General features: G+C 36.4%; 1 protein-coding gene across 3 annotated transcripts in view; it reads right to left on the bottom strand.

Annotated features, from left to right (window-relative positions):
* Positions 1 to 14,218: 14,218 nt before the first annotated feature.
* LOC149251345 (uncharacterized) overlaps positions 14,219 to 24,394 on the bottom strand; it is a 100,307-nt gene continuing 90,131 nt past the window's right edge. For 2 of the 3 annotated variants that reach the window (XM_089459359.1, XM_089459361.1), the window contains 3 exons: positions 20,520 to 20,642; positions 15,079 to 15,198; positions 14,219 to 14,993 (listed from right to left, as the gene is read on the bottom strand). In XM_089459359.1, the coding sequence (XP_089315485.1) occupies positions 14,929 to 14,993; positions 15,079 to 15,198; positions 20,520 to 20,642 (308 nt within the window). In that variant the 3' untranslated portion in view covers positions 14,219 to 14,928. Of the gene's footprint in view, positions 14,994 to 15,078; positions 15,199 to 20,519; positions 20,643 to 20,777; positions 20,839 to 24,394 lie in introns of those variants that run through there. The other variant, XM_089459360.1, reaches the window with a different exon arrangement.

The following is a 24,394-nucleotide window of genomic DNA, read 5'->3' as shown; positions in this document are numbered from 1 at the left end:
ACCCAGGGAAAGCCTTGGCCTAAAACCCCAATCTTTGTATTATCATACAAGTGGAAATATGTTTAAGTTACAAAAAGAATCAACTCTCAAGCTATCCTGCTCTCTCTGCAATCAAACAATACTGCTCATAGACAGTCAAAGGCTCTCACAACCTTCTCCTCTGCCCTCCAAGCCTCCTATTTCCTTGCGCAGTTTTTCCTGGGGTCCAGTGCTTCCACTTGTGTGAATTCCCACCTCACACTGCTCACTTGGCTCAAAAATAACTGCACAAACCTGAAGGAGATAATTCCTTCTACATGGATGAGTTTCCTATATAGGAAAAATCCTCCAACTGATAGTACACTGTCCCTTCCTCTGATCTCAACTGGGTCTCTGACTGAACTGACATGCATGAGTTATTTATGAGAGAATATTCAGTTATCTAAAGTGCAGCAGTTACATGCATGCAAGCATTAACTAACTGAACTCACAATTAATTCAACAAACTATTTGAACTAATCTAAGTAGACTTGACTCGGTTAACTGATCCAACTAATTACAACTCATCCTTATCTCTTTAACTGATGGATAAATTCCTCAATCAATGGAGAAACTGTTGCACGTCTCCACATAGACTTCATGTTTGATTTTCTACAACTAATTAACTCAAGATGAATTAATTAATTATTTTACAAACAGCTGCTAAGATCAAATTCGAATTTTGATTCTCTATTTTAGTTCAGGGACTAACTAAAATAGGAATCTAACCTGAAATGTTATTTTTAGCACTTCCATTTTTCATTCCTTGTTGCTATGTCCAACACTGGTACCCAAACTATTATTTATAACAGTGCTATTTTTATCATTTCTTGTTGCTATTTTCAACAAGGTGCAAAAATCTCATCAGTCTACTCTTTATTTCTGAGAGAAACCTCTAGCCACAAATATTGCTTTATATTTTTCAATAATTCCATCTACACCATGTTTAATTTTGTACAATCATTTAGAAGTCACAATGGACTTCCCTACAATATTAGTTGAGCAATTGTAGATAGAACATAAACCATATGCACAATAGAAGAAAATCAAGAACAAAATGAAACACAGTGGATTTAGGTCCAATGACCAAGGCAAAACCCCACTAAGGGGAAAACTCAACCAGACTCTTCTATTAGATATCAATTTTTCAGCAAAGATACAAAGTATAATGAGAGATCAAGAGAATGAATATGTTCACCCAAATCTGAACAAGTTGCAGCATAAATATTGCAAGTAGCAGTATCAGTTGTAAACATTAAATCAACCTTGACTTCTCCCTCCAATTGAATCAACATTGAAACACTGAATCAACCTTGGTTCACCAAGTCTTGCTCTTATTCCCCAGGTCTCTCTCTCTAAATCTTCTTCAAGTCTCTCCAACTCTCTCTCTCAAATTCGAATTCTTCTTTCACAATTCATGTGTAATAAGATAAGATGATATGAGATACGTATATAGGAGGTGCAATGAATTCATGCCATAAAGGAGAGACAACGCATGCCTTAGAGAAGTGTAACTTATGTCATTAAGGAGAGGGAAGTATAACTTATGCCATTAAGGAGAGTGTAAGAGGAATATTGCATGTCATGCCTTTAATGAGAGTGCAATGTATCATTAAGAGAGAGAGATTAACATAGTGCCATGTGCGTTATCAAGGAGAGAGGTGTGAAGTATGACATGATTAAGTGTCATGTAGAAAAGTTGACTTGTATTTCCTTTTGATAATAATAGCATAGTATCATAAAGGGGATAAAATATTGGTGATGAAATATCAAGATGAAATTGAACTATTTGGATTGATTAATGATAAGTTAAGTGATTTTCCATGAACTATACTTGATTACCATTTGATGCAAGGTGATTTAATAATTTTGGAAAGTCGTACTTGAGATGCTAGACATGACATTCGATTTTTAGAAAGTCACTCCAAAATTGTCATAAATAAGTTTTTTATTTAAGGAAATTCACCCGTGAGCTACCAATTTTCAAAAGTGTTTAGAAATGAACAATTTTTTTAGCAAGTGGGGTACAAATATTCTCAAATAAGAAGGGATTTTGTGTTTATAATATTCTCAAATTCACTCCTTTATGTTTATAAATATTTTTGTGTATTTCTAAGGCATGCGTTGTCTCTCCTTTATGGCATGAATTCTCAAATTCACTACATTAATTATAATATTAATATATGTTTATGTGCATAATTGTATTTACAAATTCTTAATGAGAAAATATGACCAGAAAAGGAAATAAAACATCGAATACATAAACTATAATTTTAGAAAATGATCTTATCATTTGAGTTTGACAAAAATTTAAAAAAAAATGATGATTTTTTTAAAGGGAACAATTTTTTTTGGCGAACAAGATAAGAATCCAACATCTTGCCCACCAAGCATACAATAATCAAATTCCACCCCGTAATTTTTATTAAACATTGACAACTATACTAGGGAAAAAATTAAAACGAAGAAGAGTAAAGGATTGGACATGCCATGCCTTTAGGCATCTACATTATGAAGCCATGATTGATTATATGAATGGACATTTGATCAACCAACATGAATGCACTCATCAATGGAGAATGCACAATGTAAAGCATGCTTATCCACCAACATCAAATAGCAACATGGGACTCACTCAAGAATGCACTCATTTTTGTGTGCTTTTCTTCAATGTACACTATACATTGGTAATTGCATGGAATTCCAAGCCTTAAGTAGTGAAGGCAATGTATGCACACATGACCAATGACCACCATAAACAAACAACAATATGTCACCATACAATAATATAGGGTCATTGGATATATAAACAAGGATAATAAAGCATGCACACACATGAACAATGATGGCCATATACAAACAAAGAAGCCTATATATAGAGAGAGAGAGGAGCGGGGGGCTTATCTTTGTTTGTATATGGCCATCATTTTATTGAAGATATATATATGTGTGTGTGTGTGTGTGTGAGCCCCAAGGAACAACTCAAGTGGTTTGACTTGTGATACCAAAACTATGGTAGCCAAGAAGGTCACAATGTCGAATACCCTTATGTCCCTTGGATTTAGGCATACATGTTGTGCATTGATGGCATTTACCTCAATTTCCTTCAAAGGTTTGCAATATGTGATGCTCAAATGTTTCCCTATTATGAAATTTATTTTTCTTTATCTCAAAGAACCTGGGGTTTCTTTAAAACTAATAGCCAAATTAATTTTACATGAAACTTCTTGAACTTTATCAAGAGTGGGCTCATTGATCAGAGTGGATTAGTTTTATATGGTAGTGTTTTGTGCAATAATCCAAGTAGGATTATGCTTCAAAGAGAGTTGTAATTCATATTTTTCTTCACATTAATGTGTTTATGTGAAGCCCTAAATTATACCAGTGTGTGAAGCCCTAAATTATACCAATGTGTGAAGCCCTAAATTAGGAATTTAACAGGGTTTAACCAAATTACGCTCAGAATAACTGTGGAGCCCTGATTCTAATAGAATTAATGCTCAGAATATACTAGTGTATGTGTAATTTTTAAACAAAATTTATCAATTTACTATTGAGTACCTACCTGGGGTTCTGTGTTTGAAGATGTTTTTGATCAACTGTGGCTCTCGCTCCCGCTCCCGTTACCAAAATGACCAAAACCTCCCTGCCAAACTGAGCACAATCTCAGTACCCAACTCCAAAGTACTTCAAATTCAAGGTACTCTGGCCCCCATGCCCAAAACTTCAAGAACAATTAAGCTCAATTTCCCTTTGTAGTGACTTTGTTAGAAATTCCTCCTGTCTCTGTAAAACTCCCCAAAAAATCCCCTTGTTATGGCCTCCTCGACTCCCTTATATGCTCAATTCCACCGTCTCAATCTCTCCACTGCCCATGCATACTATCTTCTCGACTCCTCTCCATTACTTGCCACCTACAATGTCTTTTATGACTTTAGTCTGTCTGTCTTCCCTGCGTTAAAGTGTATATATATATATATATATTATGTGACTCATGGATTTGAGGTTGCCGCCTTTATTACTTTTCTTTTGATTATATACATTTTATATTTTTTTGTTTAGTTAATATAATATTTTGTGAATATGTTAATTGTTTTATTTATAGATTTTAATAATTCACTTTATTTTAACATATAAATAAATTATTTTATTTACTTAGTTAAATTATAAATCAAATAAATTTAATTTATATTTTATTATTTTTGTTATATATATATATATTAAATGATTAATCATATATATAGATATATACGGTGTTGGACATTGGATAAACCAACACTCCCCATGTGTTTCGCGACATGGACTAACCACCTCTTGTGGGTCCTTATCTCTGGTGATGTGATCGTTGACTAAAACATGTGGGTTTTGGTCTAATGGAAATCGTGATTCCCAACAAATAGTATCAAAGCATAGGTCACGAGTTCGATACACACCTGGCTCGCGTTGGGGGGAGATTGTTAGACATTTGATAAACCAACGCTCCCCATGTGTTTCGCGACATGGACTAACCACTTCTCGTGGATCCTTATCTCTGGTGATGTGGTCATTGACTAAAACCTGTAGGTTTTGGTCTAACGACAATCGTGATTCCCAACATATGGGTGGTATATATCAAAGGCCCCACTCAATATATTTATTATATTATGGTGAGTTAGGAATTTACTTCGATAATTAATTTATTAACCTAACTTAGATATTTTTCAATATTAGTTGGTATGTATACTAGTGCAATACATGTGGTTCATGCATATGTAGCTATCATATGGATGCCTTGTATGCATGCTAATATTCACATTATGTTTGTAATTGTAGGTGGGTCACTACAGTTTGTCATGATGTTTGAAGGTGTTTAATTGATGCAAGGAACTATGTTGCAAAATCTAGCAAACATAAGGAAATGCCCCACTAAACAAAGCCAAACCCTATGGCAACAAGAGAAAGGCTTAACACTGTCACCTCATCAAACTTTTTCCTACTATTTAGTAGTATTTGACCACAAGGGAGGTGTCCTTAAATCACCTAAAGAATATTCAATTACTATGTGTCATGGTGATAGATATAAGGTTTAATAACGTGGGATAAAGTATTGGCAAAGCCTAGAAAGGCCTCGATATTCTATGCTAAGATTCAAGTACTCTATTCTTAGACCCATAAAAGATGGTTGTTGTAATTTAGGGTTTCGCTATTTTGCAATGATAAGGTACATGATGTCATATAACAGGCAAAGAAAAAGTCTTTCAATGGATAATCGACAAAAGGGAGCAAGGCCTTCCAATAGACACCAGGGATTAGGGTTTATAAATGGAATTTTTTTGCATGAAAACATGCATAAGTAACAAACTTATATGACGTAGACCCTAACGAGGAAGGTTTAACCATGCAACAAAGCTATATTTTGCTTGTATGTTAGTTATTGACACAATTACTACTTAATAGACCATATATATCAAACCAAAACTCTTTTTCTTCATGCACTTTTCCACAACAAAAAAAATCCTAGATGCCTAGCATAAAGGGTAAGACAGAAGATATTTAATTAATTTAGGGGGTGATCAACACAACTTATGATTAGTGTCTTATCCTAAATGGGCTTGATGGAGTCTTCTAGGGCTAAATTCAATGAGAATGGTTTTGATGGAATAACGGGGGTAGGACTAGGGCATCCACTTCTAAAACCCTAAACATTTTCCTTGCGGGAGAGAGAACTTAAATATAAGGAATGCACAATGAAAGTTTCCTTAGTAGTTTCAAAGAGAACAATTTGTGAAATCTTACTTCACACATACAATATATGAAATATAAAACATAAAGCATGAAAATTACAAAACTCTCCAAAGAAACACTTCATTCAATCCTGGAAAAACATCTCCATGCAAATACCATCACCAAGTGAATTTGCATCATAGAAAAGTCGCATATTTTCCAAAGTAGTGAAAATAAATAATTCACACTCTTTCACAAGACAAGAGTAATAAATGTGTGATGATGAAAATGAAATAAGGGGATTATTTATTTATGTAAGGCTCAAAAACCCTTATTGCCACAAATTTACAAGTAAGATCCCTAATACAAGTTCCCTCAAGTGTTCAACAAGTGAGCGGTTACAAGCCAGCCTCATAATAGCTCAAAATAACAAATGATGCCAAAATGTCCCACAAGTTTGGGTAAAAATGCTCCTCCACTATGATGTCATCCTCCAAGGGAGCTTAAAATGCCACAAGCGAGAAATAGACCATGAGTGATCCATACTACAAGAAGTAGCTCAAAATCCATGGTCATGCCTCCAAAACCACGATGTCATCACCAAGGTGCCCTATGTCACCCTTCTAAGCTCAAAAGGGGTGACATGACACCACTATGCTCAAGTGTTGGGGTTCATCAATGATATGCAATCCATCTCTATCTTCTCAAGGATAACCATCATCATCTAGGCTCTGGAACAAGCAACACCCATTAAATATTGTCAAGGCCATCCTATGGGTGTTTGAGGTCCATCTAGGCACATCATTAATAAATCCAACATCAAGCTTTGGTGGCTTGACATTCCAACACCTGGAGATACCCAAGTGAGTCAAGTACCATGTGGGACCATCTCATAGCCCAACACTCTCCTCCCAATGGGCAATGTTGCATCAACAAGGTCATGACTGCTCTTTGGAATGGGTAAAACAACCTCTAGACGGTTGTTGAATGGGATATGAATCATCTCTTAGGAGGCCTCTACTATTGTTATAACACCACCTGACAAAAGCTTACTCAAAATGAAGTGAAATCATCAATCATTAAGAAAATAACCATAAATGCATCAAAGTTGACTATACTGAATGTTAGGGGCACAAAAATACTTCACATAATCCTCACCTTCAAATGTCTAACCAGATCAAGGCTCGTAAACAGATTACCTTATTATATTAGGGATTGTTAGATCAATAACCCTATTAGGTGTTTCCAGCCCCCAAGGGGAAGTGATATGTTCCAAGTTAGCCCATCAATCCAAAGGTGTGTGTGAAAATGGTGGTTGCATAGTGGGAATGACTTCAGGGCAAGGTGTCATAGTTATGTGACCAACTAAGAGAGGTTCAAAATTGTAAGTGTATATACATAAGGAGGGAGCAATCGTGGAGGCATGAGTTACCCCTTTCCTCGACCTGCTTTTTCCACCCCTCTAGTGTGCCTTATGGTTTTTATGATTTATCTTTATTTGGTGCATAGCTTAGGAACCCAAGTTTGCTTTTGAAATTCTCCATACTTCTTTAGGATGAGGAATTTTATTGTTCATTAGGGTAGGGACAATACAAGAGTTCCCTTTTATGGATGAAGCATCATTTGCTTCAAGAACTGGGTGACGAACAATTAGGGGGTCAAGCTCATGTTAGGCTTTTGCCCAAGTGCTTCACAAATGTCCTAGCCATATTTGCATTTTATCATTTTTCTTTCATTATGGCTTTATTACACTTTTATATTTCAAGTGCATCAACCTCTAGGGCTAAGTTTTCCAAGCCCAAACTCAAGGATGACGATGAAAGGGTGTCAATCCAATGATTAATGACCGCCAGCCCAAAATGGAGATGAATAGGGAAAAATTGGAAAGTGTTATGGAATATCTTGGACACATTACTTCAATCATAGCCTCCCCAGTTGTGCCCTTCCTAAACCCAAGACCTTAGAGGAGGTCACACGAACTATAGTCAAAGACTAACCTCCTATGAAGTGGGAGAAAAAGAATACAATCAAGATCGATCAATTACCCAGTTTTCCCTTGATCAATATCAGTATGCGCATAACATTAAGTGAAATCACATGATTGCAAAAATGATTAAAGTACATGTTATACATGACCCACCTTCCTTCAAGAAGGAATGTTGAATGGGAGAGAGAAATCTAACCATAACTAGAAGTGGAGGATCTTAACATCATGTTATGCATTGATCATACAGGGATGTTGGTTAGTTGACTTTCGAAGGAGGAGAAAAAATATCATGCAAGTTACCCACATTTTGTTGGTATCTAACTCCAATTCAAGGACATGTGCTCACCGTACAACACACAATCCATGTGCTCAAATCAAGGGTGCATCAGAGCTCCAACAATCCCCGGGGCTTATAGACCTTTTACCTATACACTCACAACAACCTGTTCATAGCAACTGCATAAGTTCCTAATCATTACATTTTTTATATAGTAAATAGTAATGTTAATAAAATGTTAGCAAAAATAATGCATAATATCTAACTAGTATGCATACACATCAGTGAAAAATATCAAAAGAAGGATGCACGCACACAAATGCAATGCAATTATCTTCTTATGAATCCATCGGGTTCCAGTAAAAGAGGTGAGGCACTTGCCCTCCACTAGTGATAACAAGGGCTCCCCATCAAGGTTGGATACATAAAAGTAACCTACCCCTACATTATTGTGGGCTTTATAAGGATGAGGGTTATTATCCACAAGTACTAGATCTCCAACTTGGAAAACTTTTCCTTGTTTCTGGTCCCATTGCTTCTTTTTATTGTTTAGGTATCTTTATCTTTTACTTATGAAGGTATTGAACTTACTTGACACACGTCTCCTCCTATTTCCTCAACTTCCTTAAGTCTTTTAAGGATCTTGGCTCAAAGTGCCTCCATTAGACTTGCAAGTTTAAAGGATTTGGATTACCGACTATCTTGCCAAGATGACTGGAGAAAGGGTAAGGGTCAATATCTTCCACATGCTCGCTAACTATGGCTATAGTATATAGGATGAACGGTTTCCCATCAAGGGTAGGTATCGTTTCATATGATAAATCCATTTCTAAATGCCCATCAATAGACGCTAACCATTTCTCTGGAGAGCAACACTACTACTACTACCTAATTTAGGGTGGCTTGGCTCATTATTCTTTCTAGTACAATGCAACCCTTTGAATCTACCCTCGGCTTCAACAACATTAATAGGCACATCTCGCTCTTTAATAGGTTCTTCAGTTGACTCTTCATGTTGTTGTTGAGAAAAGGATGAAGTTTCACCAAGCAAAGTAGAAAAAAGGGTGAAGTCATTGATTAGATTTAAATGCTCCAAACTATCCTCCTCTTTGGCCTAATTATAAGGGCACTCTTCTTCACTATGAGGTTCATTACAAGTTTGACACAAGGGAAATCCCTCTTGATTAACCATTTGTAGGTGCAAGAGTACTAGGAACTATCTATTGGGAAGGATTCTTGCCACAATTGGGATTTCTCTTAGGTGCCCTATCACTATTGAATTGAGGCTTGGGAAGATAATTCTAACAGAACCTTCTTACCCTATCTAAGATTGTCAACTTATTTATCATTGTCATTTGCCCCTGCATCAACTCACTAGTAATTTTATCAAATTTATGGGCAACGGGTTGCAAAGTAGGATCAACTTGGGCATTCAACTTGGATTTGACCTCAACATTTCCTTTGGGATACGAAAGAAAATCAATCTTAGATGTCATTAGATTATGTTCAATGGTAATAACATAGGCCTTGGCTTGCTCAAGGCTTTGAGGGTCTTTATCTTTTCAGCATCCATATATAAGGTAAGGATAGTTTGTTGTAGGTTTATATAACTTAGGCTCCTCTTTGAGCAATTTATCAAACCTATGAGTGAAATCCCTGACACTTTCATTGTCGATTTTGTTTGCTACCTGGAACCTAGCCAAGAGTTGCAGAACCCCCTTCACAATGGTTTATCTCTTGTTAAATGCCTCATGGAGTTGGTCCCAATTCTTAAGGCTTCTTCTAGGAAAATCGAGATACCAATCTCTAGCAATTCCTTTTATGGCTAGAGCAAACAACAACATGACTATATACTCTTCATCAATCAATCTTCCACCAACGCACCCAATAAAACTCAACCATATGTTTTTCAACTTCAACTGTGCTTGCATCAATCGCATTGAATTTGGGTAGCCAGTCCTACATACTTCTCAAGAATTTTGTTGGGAGCACCAAGAAAGTCGCTAACATCCAAGGGCTTGAATGTAGCGTTAAGCCATAGTCTAGCCATTTTGTTGAGGTGCAAGGATTACCTAAGGGGTTCTTGACTACAGCAGGCAAAATATATAAGGGAAGAGGAAGAGATAGTGGTCTTACAAGTAGATTTCCTCTTTCTAAAAGCAGTGGCTCCTTTTGACCAAAACTACCAAATGATAATGAATGGGAACTAGCTATAAGAGTTACCAGATGAAAGGTTCTAACATATGCTTTGGGATACTCATCAAAAGTTATTGAAGCATAATCTTCTGATTCCGAGGAGGTGGACTAAACTCCTGCCCAACTACGGTGCCAAAAATGTGGCCGCAAAATCTAGCATGTTTGGTTCCACCTAGTGTGACTTTGCACTAGGCCTACTAGATTTTGCAGCAACAGGAATCAATATTTTGAATTGAATTATAACTTTCCTCTCATATACAAGTTTGTAAAAATCTCAAACTTTAACATGCATGTGTCATATGGCTTCCAGTGCACGGATTTTGTTCCACCAAAGGCCCAATGAGATATGTTAATGCCAGTGTTTTAAAAAATCGGCCGGTCTAAACTGGTAACTGGTCAAACCAGCCATTTAGCAAGCCCACCAGGCGAAAACGGCTTCAAAACCCGGTTTACCTCCTCATTTCGCCTTTTTTTTGCCCTAATCATTCGGTTTAGGACGGAACCGGCCGGTTTGTGGTCAAACCCGCTGGCTTTGTCCTAAACCAGCCGATTTATTGCCAAGGCAACTATAAACCCTAAAAAATGCATTTTCCTGTGTTTTGAAGTTGTTTTGAGGGAAATTTGGGGTTGTTTTCCTCCAAAAATGGTCCCTCCGAGAAAAACATGCCTACCCTCTCATTTCCTTGACACATCTCAACCCTAACAATGTTGGCAATTAATGGTAATGTTAAATTCTTAAAGTAAAAGTGACATTTCCTTTAATTTTCATTTTCATCATTTTACTTAAATTTTTAACATTACCATGAAATGACTCAGGATGTTTGAGAGTGGTTTCGAACTCGTTGGATTCATATGGAGAAACTAGAATTTTAGATTTCACTCAAAATTCAACAGACCTAATGGTTTTCAAGATTTCATGGTTTGGGGGTTTGCAATGTTTCCATTTGATTCTATCATGCGTGAGGGTATGAGAGTGGCATTTGATCAAGAGCATGAAGCCCTTTAAGAACCTTGATTGTGGTGGCATTGATTGTTGAACTTTGTTGATGTTGGTGGCACTGATTGTTGAACTCCTCTACCATGGCCTTAACAAGAATGCACCCTTCACTCAAAGGAAAACAGTTGGTTAGGCATGCTAATCTTTTTCAATCACATTATAAGGTTGAGGAGATGCACCCTGAACTCAAACAAAAATCATTGGTTAGGCATGCTACACCTTCTGGATTTTAGGCATCTGGATGTTAAGGGTTTTCAATTTCTATCATGTTATAAGGTTGGTTGAGCAATCCAAGTTTGAAGACTTTGAGCTAGATGATGTTCATGTATCTCTTGTTGATGATGTTTATGTATTTCTAGTAGCGTTGAATCAATGATGAGTTTCATGAGTGACCATGTTGATCAGTGATTTGTAGTTTTGATGTCTATTTTTGCTATTACTACTAAAGTTGTAGAGGAGTTTTAGGAGTCCTCAAACTCAGAGGCATATTATTTATGTAGCTCATGTTGATGATATCTTGTCTAGTGGTGGTGATGAGTTTGATCATGATGAGGAGTGATCATGTTATTGATCACTGATATGTAGACTTGTAGTAGTTCAGTGACCCCATAGCTTAGAGCATTGTTTTCGGACTCTAGAGGCCATTTAGAGATTACGTATTTTGTTGCATATATGTATTGCACTTGATGCCATTTTGATATATTCACCTTTACATGGTATATAGATGAGCAAACCTTGCATATTTTGTTTCTATTGTCTTGGAATCATGGTTTTAAATCTTAAAAATAGTTTTTTTTCATTAAAAAATAATTATTTAATGTATTTTTTTAAACTGGTTTGTTTAGCCCTAACCAATCTCGATTTGACCGGTTCGAATCGAAACCCAGTTCATTAGGTGGACCGATCCAGTCACTGGTTCCGGTTTTTAAAACATTGGTTAATGCATAGATCTTTTATATGTATAGCAAAATATAGAATCTAAGCTTGGTTGCTCATTCATCACATCATTCCATGTTACAAAAGCTACGAGTGTTTAGCAATTGAGGTCGATGGTGAAAAGATTTAGAGCCAAGAGTAGTCATGACAAGCTACGGTGTTGTCCCACAACCATCATGACTGTAGGTAGACGAGGCAACAATCTCAAGTAGCATTATTCTGTTCCACCTATGAAGTCATCACATTTTTATGAGTGTTTTTGGACAAAATCATGAAGGATCCATGTGGACAACAGTTTTTTGTGTTGTCATTTTAGTATTTGCACCGATTTGTTCATGGCAGCATTGTTCTAGAAGACAAGGAATCATGATAAATGCAAAGCTATGCTGAAAAGGTATGGTATATATATATATATATAATATCAACAGTACCTCATTTATTAATTCATATTGTGATTATTAAGGTAACTACCCACTTTGTATTGATTATCTGAACATGCACTAATTATCTCATTGGCAATATTAATTAGAGGCATCATGTCCTAACTTCTGGACATCCAATTATCAAGATGAATGTTAATCTTTTATCGGATAGAACCAACATAAGAGGTCTTTGTAGATCCAAAAAAATAATTTTAATAACAAAGCTAGAAAGAGGATATTAAACATCTGCAAAAAAAATTGGGATCCACAGTTTAACTACTGGCAAAGTCAAATCTAATCGAGTACTATAATACTCCCTCCCTTTAGCAGGACTAATAAGGACTCTCTGGTAGATCCAAAGAAAATAATTTTAATGCCAAAACTAGACAAAGGATTTTAAACATTAGAAATCTGCACACATTTTTTAAGATTAATGGTTTAACTAATAGTAAGTCAAATTTAATTGATTTACTATAATACCCCCTTCGGGAGAACTAATAAGGGATCTTTTGTAGATCCAAAGATATAGTTTTAAAACCAGAATTAGAAAGAAGATCTTAAACATCAGATATCTGCAAAGATCAACACTTTAATTAATAGCAAGTCAAATTTAATCGATTAATATAATAGTGCCTTCGGCAGGACTGATAAGGGATCTTTTGTAGAGATCCAGAGAAATATTTTAATGTCAAAAGTAAAAAAAAAGGATCTTAAACATTAGAAATCTGCACAATATTTTAAGGTCAATTGTTTAACTAAGAGCGAGTCAAATCTAATCGATTACTATAATACTAACTTCTGCAGGGCTAACAAGACTCATAAGGGATTGAGAATTATTACTTCGCAATTATGGGAACTGATTACTAATCATAGTATTATACTAAACTGAACACCAAGAAAGCATCTAGTCAGTGGCACCTCAAATTCATGTCTTTCAACCAAACTTGATAATAATGCCATAAGGCCCTTTGGAGTCGTAATTTAAACATATTGCTAACAGTGTAATGCAAAGAATGAGTGGTGTCACTGTTTTTATAGGTGGATGCAATAACCAATCAACAGTTTCCCAGATATCACGTATTCAAACTTTGTTTAGGGGAATAAATCTTGATGCCATTTATCTTTGTTTTGTTTGCGTTCGATACAGTTTGCAATAAATTCAGTTGAAACGGGAGAAGATACTAATCAGAGTTCAAAACATAAAGATCATAACTGAGAAGCTGAATACACGTTAAAATAAGTAAATGCAGCTCAAAATCAAACACGCAATTAAGGCTCAGATTATTTAAACATTGAACACTAACAGAACAATCTGAAAATGAGTAGCAGCATTACCCCTACTTCCTAGTCATTCATATCTTTAATAAATATAACTGAAAAATCTGTAATTTTGATTTATATCTTACAAAATAAATCGTCGAGACATTGGTAACCTCGATGTTTCCATGCAGTCTGGCGTAACCAAAATTTATTGGATATTACTCTATGTTGAACCAATACATTATCTCATTTACAGACTTATTTTTTACTGGACTAGGGTAAAGGAACAACTTGTGCTATAGGCTACCACTCGACGTAAAACGGAAATAGCATTCTTTCCTCTACATAATTCATTTAAACCAAGATAAAATATTTTATTCCTTCAGATTCACACAATGAGATTATCTAAAACAATATTCAAAGAAAAGGAAGTAGCTTTGATTTATTTTATTTTTATTGTAACTTTTCAGCGTAACACAACAATCGTAAATATAGGTATATCCATTTTGCTTGACTTGGTTTTTGATACAATATGGAAAAAAATGCAGAAATCACCTTGCAATCAAAGAAGAGATGCTAAATAGGTATGTACTATGAAGGCAACCGCATACTAAACCACCAAAAACCTGCACCCAAAATCACTGTACTGAGCATTTTCCACCTTTCCCGAGATCCTGCACCTCTCAAAGCAGAGGCAGTTCTCACTTGATCTAGCAAAGTAAAAGAATCTTTTAAGGTTCTTTCACATGGGTGTGCTACTCCACATTGTCTATCAAAGAAAGCATGGATACAAAGGCAGCCCTGACTTGATCCAGCAATGTAAAAGAATCATTCAAGACTCTTTCACGTGGGTGTGCTACTCCACATTATCTATCAGCGAATGCGTGAATAAGCAATATGTCATTGGCAGATGGATTCAAGATCAACATTTAGATTTTATCTTGCCTCTAAATATCAGGCTGATCGACAGTAAGCATGATCAAGGAAACAAATGGGTATTATCTTTGCTTTAAACGTCACAAATAAACCGAAGAAATAAATCTTTTCACAAGTAAATGTGTTTTACAGAATATGTTACATTAAATTCCCCTGCAATGTGCATGCACTGGGCCAGGCCTTGCTCCCGGTGCCATTACTCATCCTTGAGAAGATTTGTTGGCTCACTCAGGACATATTTCGGAAGATCATATTTTGCACCTGAAATTATTTTTTAGGAATAAGATTTTGAAAGAAAAATATAGGATAACGAGAACAGATACACCAGTAACTAGCAAACATTTACCTCTTTCATCATAACAGGTCGTCATATCATCGCTAGTCACAATTATGCCTGCACTATCAACTATCGCTCGTGCCAGTCCCAATTCAGCCTCAGCTGCTGCTCGTAAGGCATCCCAAATCTCTGAAACTTCAAATATGTTAGTAGTGGTGGAAGAATATTAATTCCATTAAAATGGCCAAACTCACACCCAACAGAAAGTCCAAGTCGCATTCAAGAGTAATAGGACAGTGCACAAAAATCACTTGCTTCATACGTAAATGGCAGTTTGAAATTCTATGGGTAAGTGCATGGTTTCCCTCTATAAGAAATACTTGCTAAAAAGCTGCAGATATACAACATTATACAATTTTTCTTCAGGTATGTGCATGGCTTTACTCTATAAAAAGGATTTTGCTAGACAGCTGTGGAACATAAGTAACCTCTTCACAGGATTCACCAAGACCCTTGCGCCAAATTACCACACAGAAGAGTTCATTCTGGAAACACTAAAATCATTAGATTCTTTCTGCACTGAGAGTAGTGAGGTGCATCTACAGCCCAAGATGATAAGATGTTGCACGTCACGTGGATAACACTCATATATATAGAGAGAGAGAGAATTTAGAAACTAGAACAATTACATTCTACAAATTCAATCATACAACTAGTTACTTACTAAAACTACACCAATGATAATCAGATGACAAACACACAAGAAATTAGAACTGTAAACTGCAATTGTCTCATAAAAGTCGTCAAAATCAAAATGTATTGCATAGATACTGAGACACTGCTACTATAGGCGGGAATACCAGTGGCAAATACAAAATAGAGTTGGTACTATAACGGTAGATGGAAGAATCTCATAGTGCATTACTGTCAATAGTCCTCCTCCATGTCAAAATCATCAAAATCTGCCACTGCTCTCTCCTCCTTCCTCCCCCTCCTCTAAATCCAGTCCAATCAATGCATCCGCTGGTGTGGAGGATGACCCCTCAAGAAGATCACCATCATCAAAAGTGACCAGCTCTACCACTATTTAATTAAGAACCAAGTTGGCTAATGCCAACTCAACACTACTGTCCAAACCCATATCATCAAAAAACACATCCCACATCTTTGTCTTTCCCTTCAACCACTCTTCCCTCTGCCTATAAACACATCTCACACCTGCATTTTGACAAGACATGTGTCCTGAACCCAAGACACATGTAGGGTATGTGTCCTGTGAACAGGACATGTGCCAAACACGTGTCCTCATGAATCCATCCGACGCATGGGATTCGTGACACGTGACTCCCCTAGGGGTGTGTCAGGTGACTTAGATAAGAACTAAAAATATCTTTATATCTATGAAAGAGAGATTTGATATGTACACCTAATATAAAATCTACTACATGGAGAGATACAAAAAATATTTTTATCCTTTTATTCATATGGTGCCTATATCCATCTTATATGATCAAAAAAGTTACACCCGGAGATTTGATTCCTCTCAGTCATTGATAAATCTGGAGTTGAGATGGATCTACTGAAATGAATAACTTCTTGATATACAGAAATATATGTATAAATATTTTATTAAAAGATGAAATTACAGATGATGATCATTTACAATGGGTTGCTTGGCTTATATACCGCCATGGGCACCCTTTGGGAAAGGGCATGATCTTATGATCGTGCCCTTTCGTCTGGCTAAACCTAAATTTAAATAATAAACCTAAAATTAACTAATTTTTTACATAACATTGCCTTCCTCTCGAAAGAATGCTTTGTCCTCAAAGCATAAGCAACGACGGATGTTGTTGAAGAATGATTCATTCTCCCAGGAAGCGTCTTCTTGGGGTAAGTCCTTCCACTTGATCAGATATTCCAAGATGATCAAGGTCCCACATTTTAAAAGGTCTTGGATTAATCTTGCAATTTCCGTTTTTTGGTGATGTGGATATCGGTATGGCTTGATGTTGACAGGACCTGATCTTGCCTTGACTTCTATTGTATGCTCAATTTCCCTATTAGGCGGCATCTTCATAGGTAGGTCTTGAAATACTTTTTCATTCTTCTGAATCAGATCTTGTATCTTTGGTGACTCTTTTCTGGTCATATTTGCAGATAACATTTCTAATTGGTGACATTGCACTACATACGCAGGTGCTCTTCTTCGACTCAACTTCATCATTTGAGATGATGATACAACTTGATTTTCTGGTCCTTGGAATCCGTGTAGTTTGTACTTTTGACCTCCCCATTTGAATTTTATAAATTGTACTTGATGGTTGGCGGCATAAGTACCTAAAGTTCGTAGCCATTGAATACCTAAGACTACATCTACTCCTCCTAATGGTACCGTGAAGAACGGAGACTCTAAATTAAAGTCTTGAATCTGCAAATTGACCTTATGGCATTTCCCTACCTTTTCAATCTTCTTACCATTAGCTACCATCACTTTCATGTTTGGTAAGGGAAATGAAAAGATATTGAGTCTCTTTGCCACGGTTGCATCTAAAACATTGTGTGTGCTTCCAAAGTCGACGAGAACCACTACGTTGTTCTTATTTATGTGTCCTTTTAACTTTAAAGTCTGAGGTTGTGATATACCTGTCATAGCTGATAATGACACTTGTGGAATACTTCCGGCATCTAATTCTGGTGAGAATTCTGGGGCATCTTCTATGTCTTCTATGTCATAATCTTCACTGCTTGAATCATTGGTTGCTTCACAATTATATAGGTTCTTTAGTTCTTTTCCTTTAGCACATCTATGTTTGGGGACCCACTTCTCACCACAATGTTTACATTTACCCTCTTTTATCCTTTGCATTTCCACATTAGATTTTTCATCTTCACGACGATGTGGTGGCACATATCTTGTATTATTTGAGTCCACATACTGGGGTATCCTTCGTCTTGCATAAGCTTTTTCCGCTGTTGACCAAAATATTGGTTCGGATTTCTTTTCGGCTGTTTTTGCTTTTCGGCTTGCCACTTCTATAGATGTAATGTCATGCATCTCAAGTTCTACTTGTAAATGGGTTTTGAGTCCCTAGATGTATGACTGAATTAGACGAGATTCTGATAACCCAGGTACTCATGTTACTAAGGTCTCCCATTCTTGAGTGTATTCGTCCACACTTCCTTTTTGTCGTAACTTGATGAGTTTTGAAAAGAACTCTTCTTCTCTTACACCTTGGAATCTTTTGAAGAATGCATCTTTAAATTTTCTCCAGCTAATGACGTGTGTTGTCTTTTTCCACCACATATACCAGTTATATGCTTCTCCTTCCATTTTCATGGATGCATGCCTGAGCTTTTCGTCATCTTCATTGATGTCATATATCTCAAAGTATTCTTCTGCTTTATTTATCCATGCAACATTGTTTTTTTCGTTTCCATCGAATTTAGGCATCTCGACTTTTGCCCTTCGCTGGTATGTTGCTACTGGTTGAGCGAAAAAAAGGTGTTGATTGGTAAAGTTATCCCAGAGCTGCTTGTTTGTAAAGGTTGTGTTACTCGCTTCTTGGTGGGGTGTCGCTGATTTTTTTGGGGATTCAACTTTGTCATGAGTCTGGACTTAATTGAATCTGACGAGATGTGTTCTTGATTCTCTTCACCTTCTTTTAGTAGTTGTTCGGGTGTACAATTCGACCTTTTACACAGACTTTTCAGCATTGTTAAGACCTCTCTGATCCCTGCTTCTGTCTGGACATGGTAATTTTCCATCTTTATTTCTATTCGATTTGTCGTATCGTGAAGATTTTTGATTTCATCAGCTTGCTCCCCAAGCTTGATCTGGAATTCATTTAATCTTTTATTGACCTCATCGTGGTTGCTATTTATCTTATGCTCTGCATCCAACAATTTTTTTTGGAAATCCGCCATTGTCATTGTCGACATTGAGCGGGTTTGCGGGGGCATGTATTTATTTGCCAACGAAAATATTTTTCCTCTTTTTTTTATTAGCTAAAATAAATTTTATACATATAAATTTTAATTAATTAAATTAACATATATATATATATATAACTTTTAATTAATTAAATTATATATATATATATGACTTTTTAATTAATTAAAATTATTTTAATTAATTAAATTAACTTTTTATATAAATATAACTTATAACTAAGTTAAAGTCATATATTATTAAACTTATAATTAAATTATAGAATATATATTATATATAACTTATACATATAATTATATTATATATATCCTACGGACAGTTACGTCCACCCAAAAGTCACGACCAATGCTTCCAGGAATCGATTTATGAAGGGACGTGACTTATTGAAGTCAATGAAACGGGTGGGGTGAACGAAAAAAGGCACAACAGATGGGCACGAATAACAACGAGTGGTGAACTGGCAGTGGGAAGCACGGGAGAGGAATGGACGGCGGTTGGCGTGGGTCACGGGTGGTCGGGAACGAGGGTTGGAAATAAGTGAACAGAGAATAGACAGTCGGGGCTAGCAATTGGTGAACAGCAGTGGTAGGAGATGCGATGGAGATAGCAACGAGTGGTTGGGACTGGTGCGGACGTAGAGAATGCGTGGTCGTGGTTGCGGGGACAACGGAGGGGGAAGCGTTGACACAGACAAGGAGCAGCAGAATGGTGACAACGGCTGGTACGGTATGGTGAAGTGGTTAATCGACTGAGTGTGTGGCTGCTGCGATTGAACTGGACACGCAAATGACGACTGAGGCAGTTTGGCCTGGGACGGAAGCGAGAAGGCAGCAATCAACCCGCTCTGATACCAGATGAAACGAATAACTTCTTGATATACAGAAATATATATATATATATATTTTATTAAAAGATGAAATTACAGATGATGATCATTTACAATGGGTTGCCTGGCTTATATACCGCCATGGGCACCCTTTGGAAAAGGGCATGATCTTATGATCGTGCCCTTTCGTCTGGCTAAACCTAAATTTAAATAATAAACCTAAAATTAACTAATTTTTTACATAAAATTACACTGGTAAAATATTGGAAAGGCATAACAAACATGAGTAGCCGGGAATAGCTATTTCAAAAAATATCCATCTGTGAGCTTCATAATGCATTGCAATGTTGAAAAACAAATGTAGATGGTGATCTCAACAAAATATAGAACTTAGTGGTTAGGTTAAAGGCAGATTCCACACCTTTATATTAAACAAGTTTTACATCTTGGACAATTTAATATAATATGGTAAACTGTTTAGACCATCTCGTACAGATTTATGTTTAAGGTGAGCATGACAAGATACAAACTAACAAAGAGATATAATAAAAGAACTGTGACATCAATGTTTCTGAAACCTTTGTCAAAAACATTTCAAATGACCTCGTCCACAATGACATATATAAACATGCAATAACATTAATGAAAATAATGGACCTTCGTAAAGAAGCTCCTATCAACTATCTAACTAACTTGACGTCTCTAGCTCTCATTGGGGTAGATATATGCTACCTTTTTGCCCACCATAATGTGGTGCTGTATCCCAAAATTCATCACGCATTTGCTTAAGTTGGGCCCGAGTGATAGGCTCCGAGTGTTTCCAAGGCTTTGGTTTCCGTATCTTTTTTGAATGCCCTGCAGAGAGATGAAATTAGCCAACAATTTTTAACTCTACATACTTTAACATAGGAAATCTAATATCCAATAAACATATAAAATGGCATGCTAGACATATCAAAGTGTACGAGATAGAATCATGTTTAACAGTACAACAATAATATGCTGGGATATACAAGCTCCCTCCAAAATTAGGCATCAAGATTTGTCAAGCCTGGCATGGTAATTGAACAAACCAAATTTTAGAGTAACAAAATGATATACTGGGGATTTTGCCTCAGAACAGAATATTTATTAAGATGTTAACCTCAACTTAGTTGCATAGCAAGCTTTGTCTAGTACAATGTGATAGTGAAACCAATTATGTAATTAGCCCTATGTTATTCATGATCCAATGAAAACGCAGATTGAGTGACCTCTACAGAATAATCTTAACTGATTATACAATTACTATTAACGCATTATGCCATGAAAAATGACACAGATACATGATGAAATACATCTCAGTGATGTATAAACACAACTATAATATGTAAAAAAACCTCGTCATTTATGAGCTAATTTCTTTGAGATTATTGTAGAAAAAGCTTCTACTACGAAAATGGAATCCAATTAAGTACACATTCAAACAAACACAATAAAAAAGGCTTTGTGACAAGTTGTGCCTTTTACAAGCTACTTGCTATGCAATCCTTGTAGACAGTTTTTTCTGTGAAAATGAAATCTGAAAAAGAGGTTTAATGGGTAGTAAACAGGGTCTGCAATATTAAAGGACATGTTATAAGTATGTATGCAATCTTTATGAGAAATGGAGAGATTTTAGAAGAGTGTAACAAAGACGTGTTATAAATATGTATGCCATCTCTAAGAGAGAAAAAAGCATAGATTTTAGAAGAGAACAAAAAAAAACAAGCACACATGAATATAAAAATGCAAAGCCTGAAATGCCCTTCATAGCGTGGCAGCTTAAGCCAAAGAACAGCTGTAACTTACTATATGCAGCATTTCCAAGAAAAAATGAAAATTTTGAAATTCTATAACCAAGACAAACCCTGCTCATGAGTAAGAAGATACTAACCAGTGTACTAGCAAAGAGATTGTATAGATCCCAAAAAAATCATAAAAGATGAATATTATTTTTTATGATAAAAATAGTTTCAGTATAAGCAAAAATTACAATCATGAAACAATAAGTGGCAAGTGGTGGCATTGGATCTCTGTAATGAATGCTCGAAATAATCAAAACCGATATCTTTGGTCTGTGATGACCACAAGAATGTCTAGAGGATCATCAGTATCACCATTAACTTTAGGCCCCCACCCATCATCATTCTCCTTAACCTTCTAATCTCCATCCTTTCTTAACCTTCTAATCTTCATCCTCTCCCTTGTGGAGACCTGGCCCCTTGGTGAACTTTGTACCACCCCTTCTTCGCCTAGTCCTATTCCCCTTCCACGTGAACCTTGATCAAGGGAAACCTTGCTAGCATTGCAAGGGACATTACTACAACATGCGCTTAAACTCTTCAGGTGATACTCCTACATAGCTATCTTTAATTAGTTCCAGATCTACAGAGTGAAATGCACAACAATGTTAAAACAATCAACACATATAATAGCAATCTGTGCAGCATAACATTCATTCACTTCTATGAAAAATCAAATAGCACTTGAATCTTCAAAGTTGTCACCCTTAGTGGCAGGTGTAGGGGGAGCTTATCATGAAACCTAGAGGAATAATTAAAACATCTTATGCATGGGGCCTTGGTATCTCATATAATAAGCAAGTAGAAGTTTATGCCTTATAGCAAGGCCTGAGGATAGACCTTTATTGCAAGGCCTAAGGATAGCCAGCAATTCTCCAATCCAGTCGTTGACAATGGTGGGAAATTCCAAGGATATAATAAGCCAGATGGTATTGAACACCACCCCAGTTGATAATCTATTATCATTCGTGCTAGCTCGAGCTAAACAAGAGGCAATCAAATTCACCAGCATCAAGTATTATTGTGTGTTGCAAGAGAATAACCACTTCGTAGATGGTTTCGCTCATGTAGCCACATTCCAAAAAGTGGAGGTCATTAACAGTAATGGTATTGTTACCAATCAACCCATCCATGACCTTTATAATATGAGAATAATATGAGAACAAAGACACGCATTACACAGGTAAGGCTTCACATGGCACACTGCACTGAAACATAACTGTATAGAAGAGACAGTAATGCGATGAGACCCAAGAGACCCCATCACATGCTCAGGCTCTCAACTTCACACGAATTTGAACCCATGACAAGGAATTTCACTCGTCAAGATGTGGATTACGACACTATGGTTTGGAATTTTATGGTGGAGAGCCTTGACTTCAGGTCCATGCAACAGCTTGGTGAGTTTTGTTTGCCTCGTTGGGGTTGTGTTTGTCCGCATGTTTTTAGTTTCAGTTTATCTTGCAAGTGAGCCTCCTCCTTTGTTCCTTTTCAGCTCAGGAAGACTCCCGATTTGTTTCAAGCTTTGGTTTTGGTGGTTCCATTATAGTTGTGTCTCCTCCAAGTCGAGTTCTGCTTTTTCTGTTTGCTCTTTCTTCAGATTTGAGAAGGATTTTTTTTTCTGTTGAGTGGGCACATAGACTTTAGAGTTCAGAAAGAATCTATATTGGGTCTCCTGAAAATTGCAGAAAATTAGGCGTGTTCTCAGGAATCACGAGAAGTCCAGACTCCATACATTGCAATAGGACTTCAATTTTCACAGCCACTACAAAAATGCACAAGAATGAACACCAGGCTACTCTGATGGAACAATCATGTGCACTCTTATTCAGCAAAAGCATCAGATAGTTGTTCTTCAAGCACAATGCAACATGCTTAGTAATGTAGTCATCAATTTGACAAAGGAAGATCAATCTGGGGTTTCCAATCAAGGGCAGTCAGTCAATTCCAATTGTGAGGAGCTGAAGGAAGAAGAAATGGTGCACCAGCTAGCTGAAGACATAGAGATTGTCAAGCAGGACTCCAACCCAGTGAATGCAGCTACAGAAGAGGCAGTGAATCATCATGCTTTCTGTTATGTTTCATGTTTTATAAAGTCACTAGGATCTTTGGTTTATACTGCAGAAGCTATACCATCATGAAATACTAGGAATTTTTGCCTGAAATCTTGATAGTCTTTGTAATAGGCTGGTAGTTGGTACGTTTTTTCCTTTTTTCTTTTTAAACAAAAAAAAACTCTGAAACAGAACTTTGATGTAATTTTTCTGCTAGCTCTGCAGCAGCGTTTTGATTATAAAAAAATCTCCCAGTTACAGTTTTAAAAAAATGTCATGCTTCATAAAATTAGAAAACCATGGCTTAATATATCCCAATAAAAATGATAACTAGTTGAAGTTGTCTATGGCAACCACTTCTGCAAAATCACACTTGGTGAAACCCATCAAGACTTGTCTCCAAGGACCCAAAAAATTATTTACATTATCTCATGGTTGCCACATATAAAAGATAAAAGCATGTTATGTAATTAATTAAAATGTAATTATGTTATGTAATTATTTAGTATATAAATTGGGGCATGATCTTTGATCAAAGATCATGCCCCTTCCCATACAGATGCCCCAAGGACTTATTTAAGCCAGGGCCCTGCCTGTAAAATAAATCATCATTCAATAATATATATATATATTCATTTTACCTGAGTTTGTGCGCTTCAGGTGGTATCAGAGCAAGGTCGATCTTCAGGCGCCTTCCCTGCTGCACAACCTGTTCCGTTCTGTCCACACC

This window comes from Pinus tabuliformis, chromosome 7, assembly GCF_031772625.1.
Source record: "Pinus tabuliformis cultivar Carrire ecotype Pingquan chromosome 7, CPIR1, whole genome shotgun sequence".
Classification (NCBI taxonomy): Eukaryota; Viridiplantae; Streptophyta; class Pinopsida; order Pinales; family Pinaceae; genus Pinus; species Pinus tabuliformis.
Note: the sequence above shows the minus strand (reverse complement) of the source record. Positions and strands in the feature narration are given on the sequence as shown.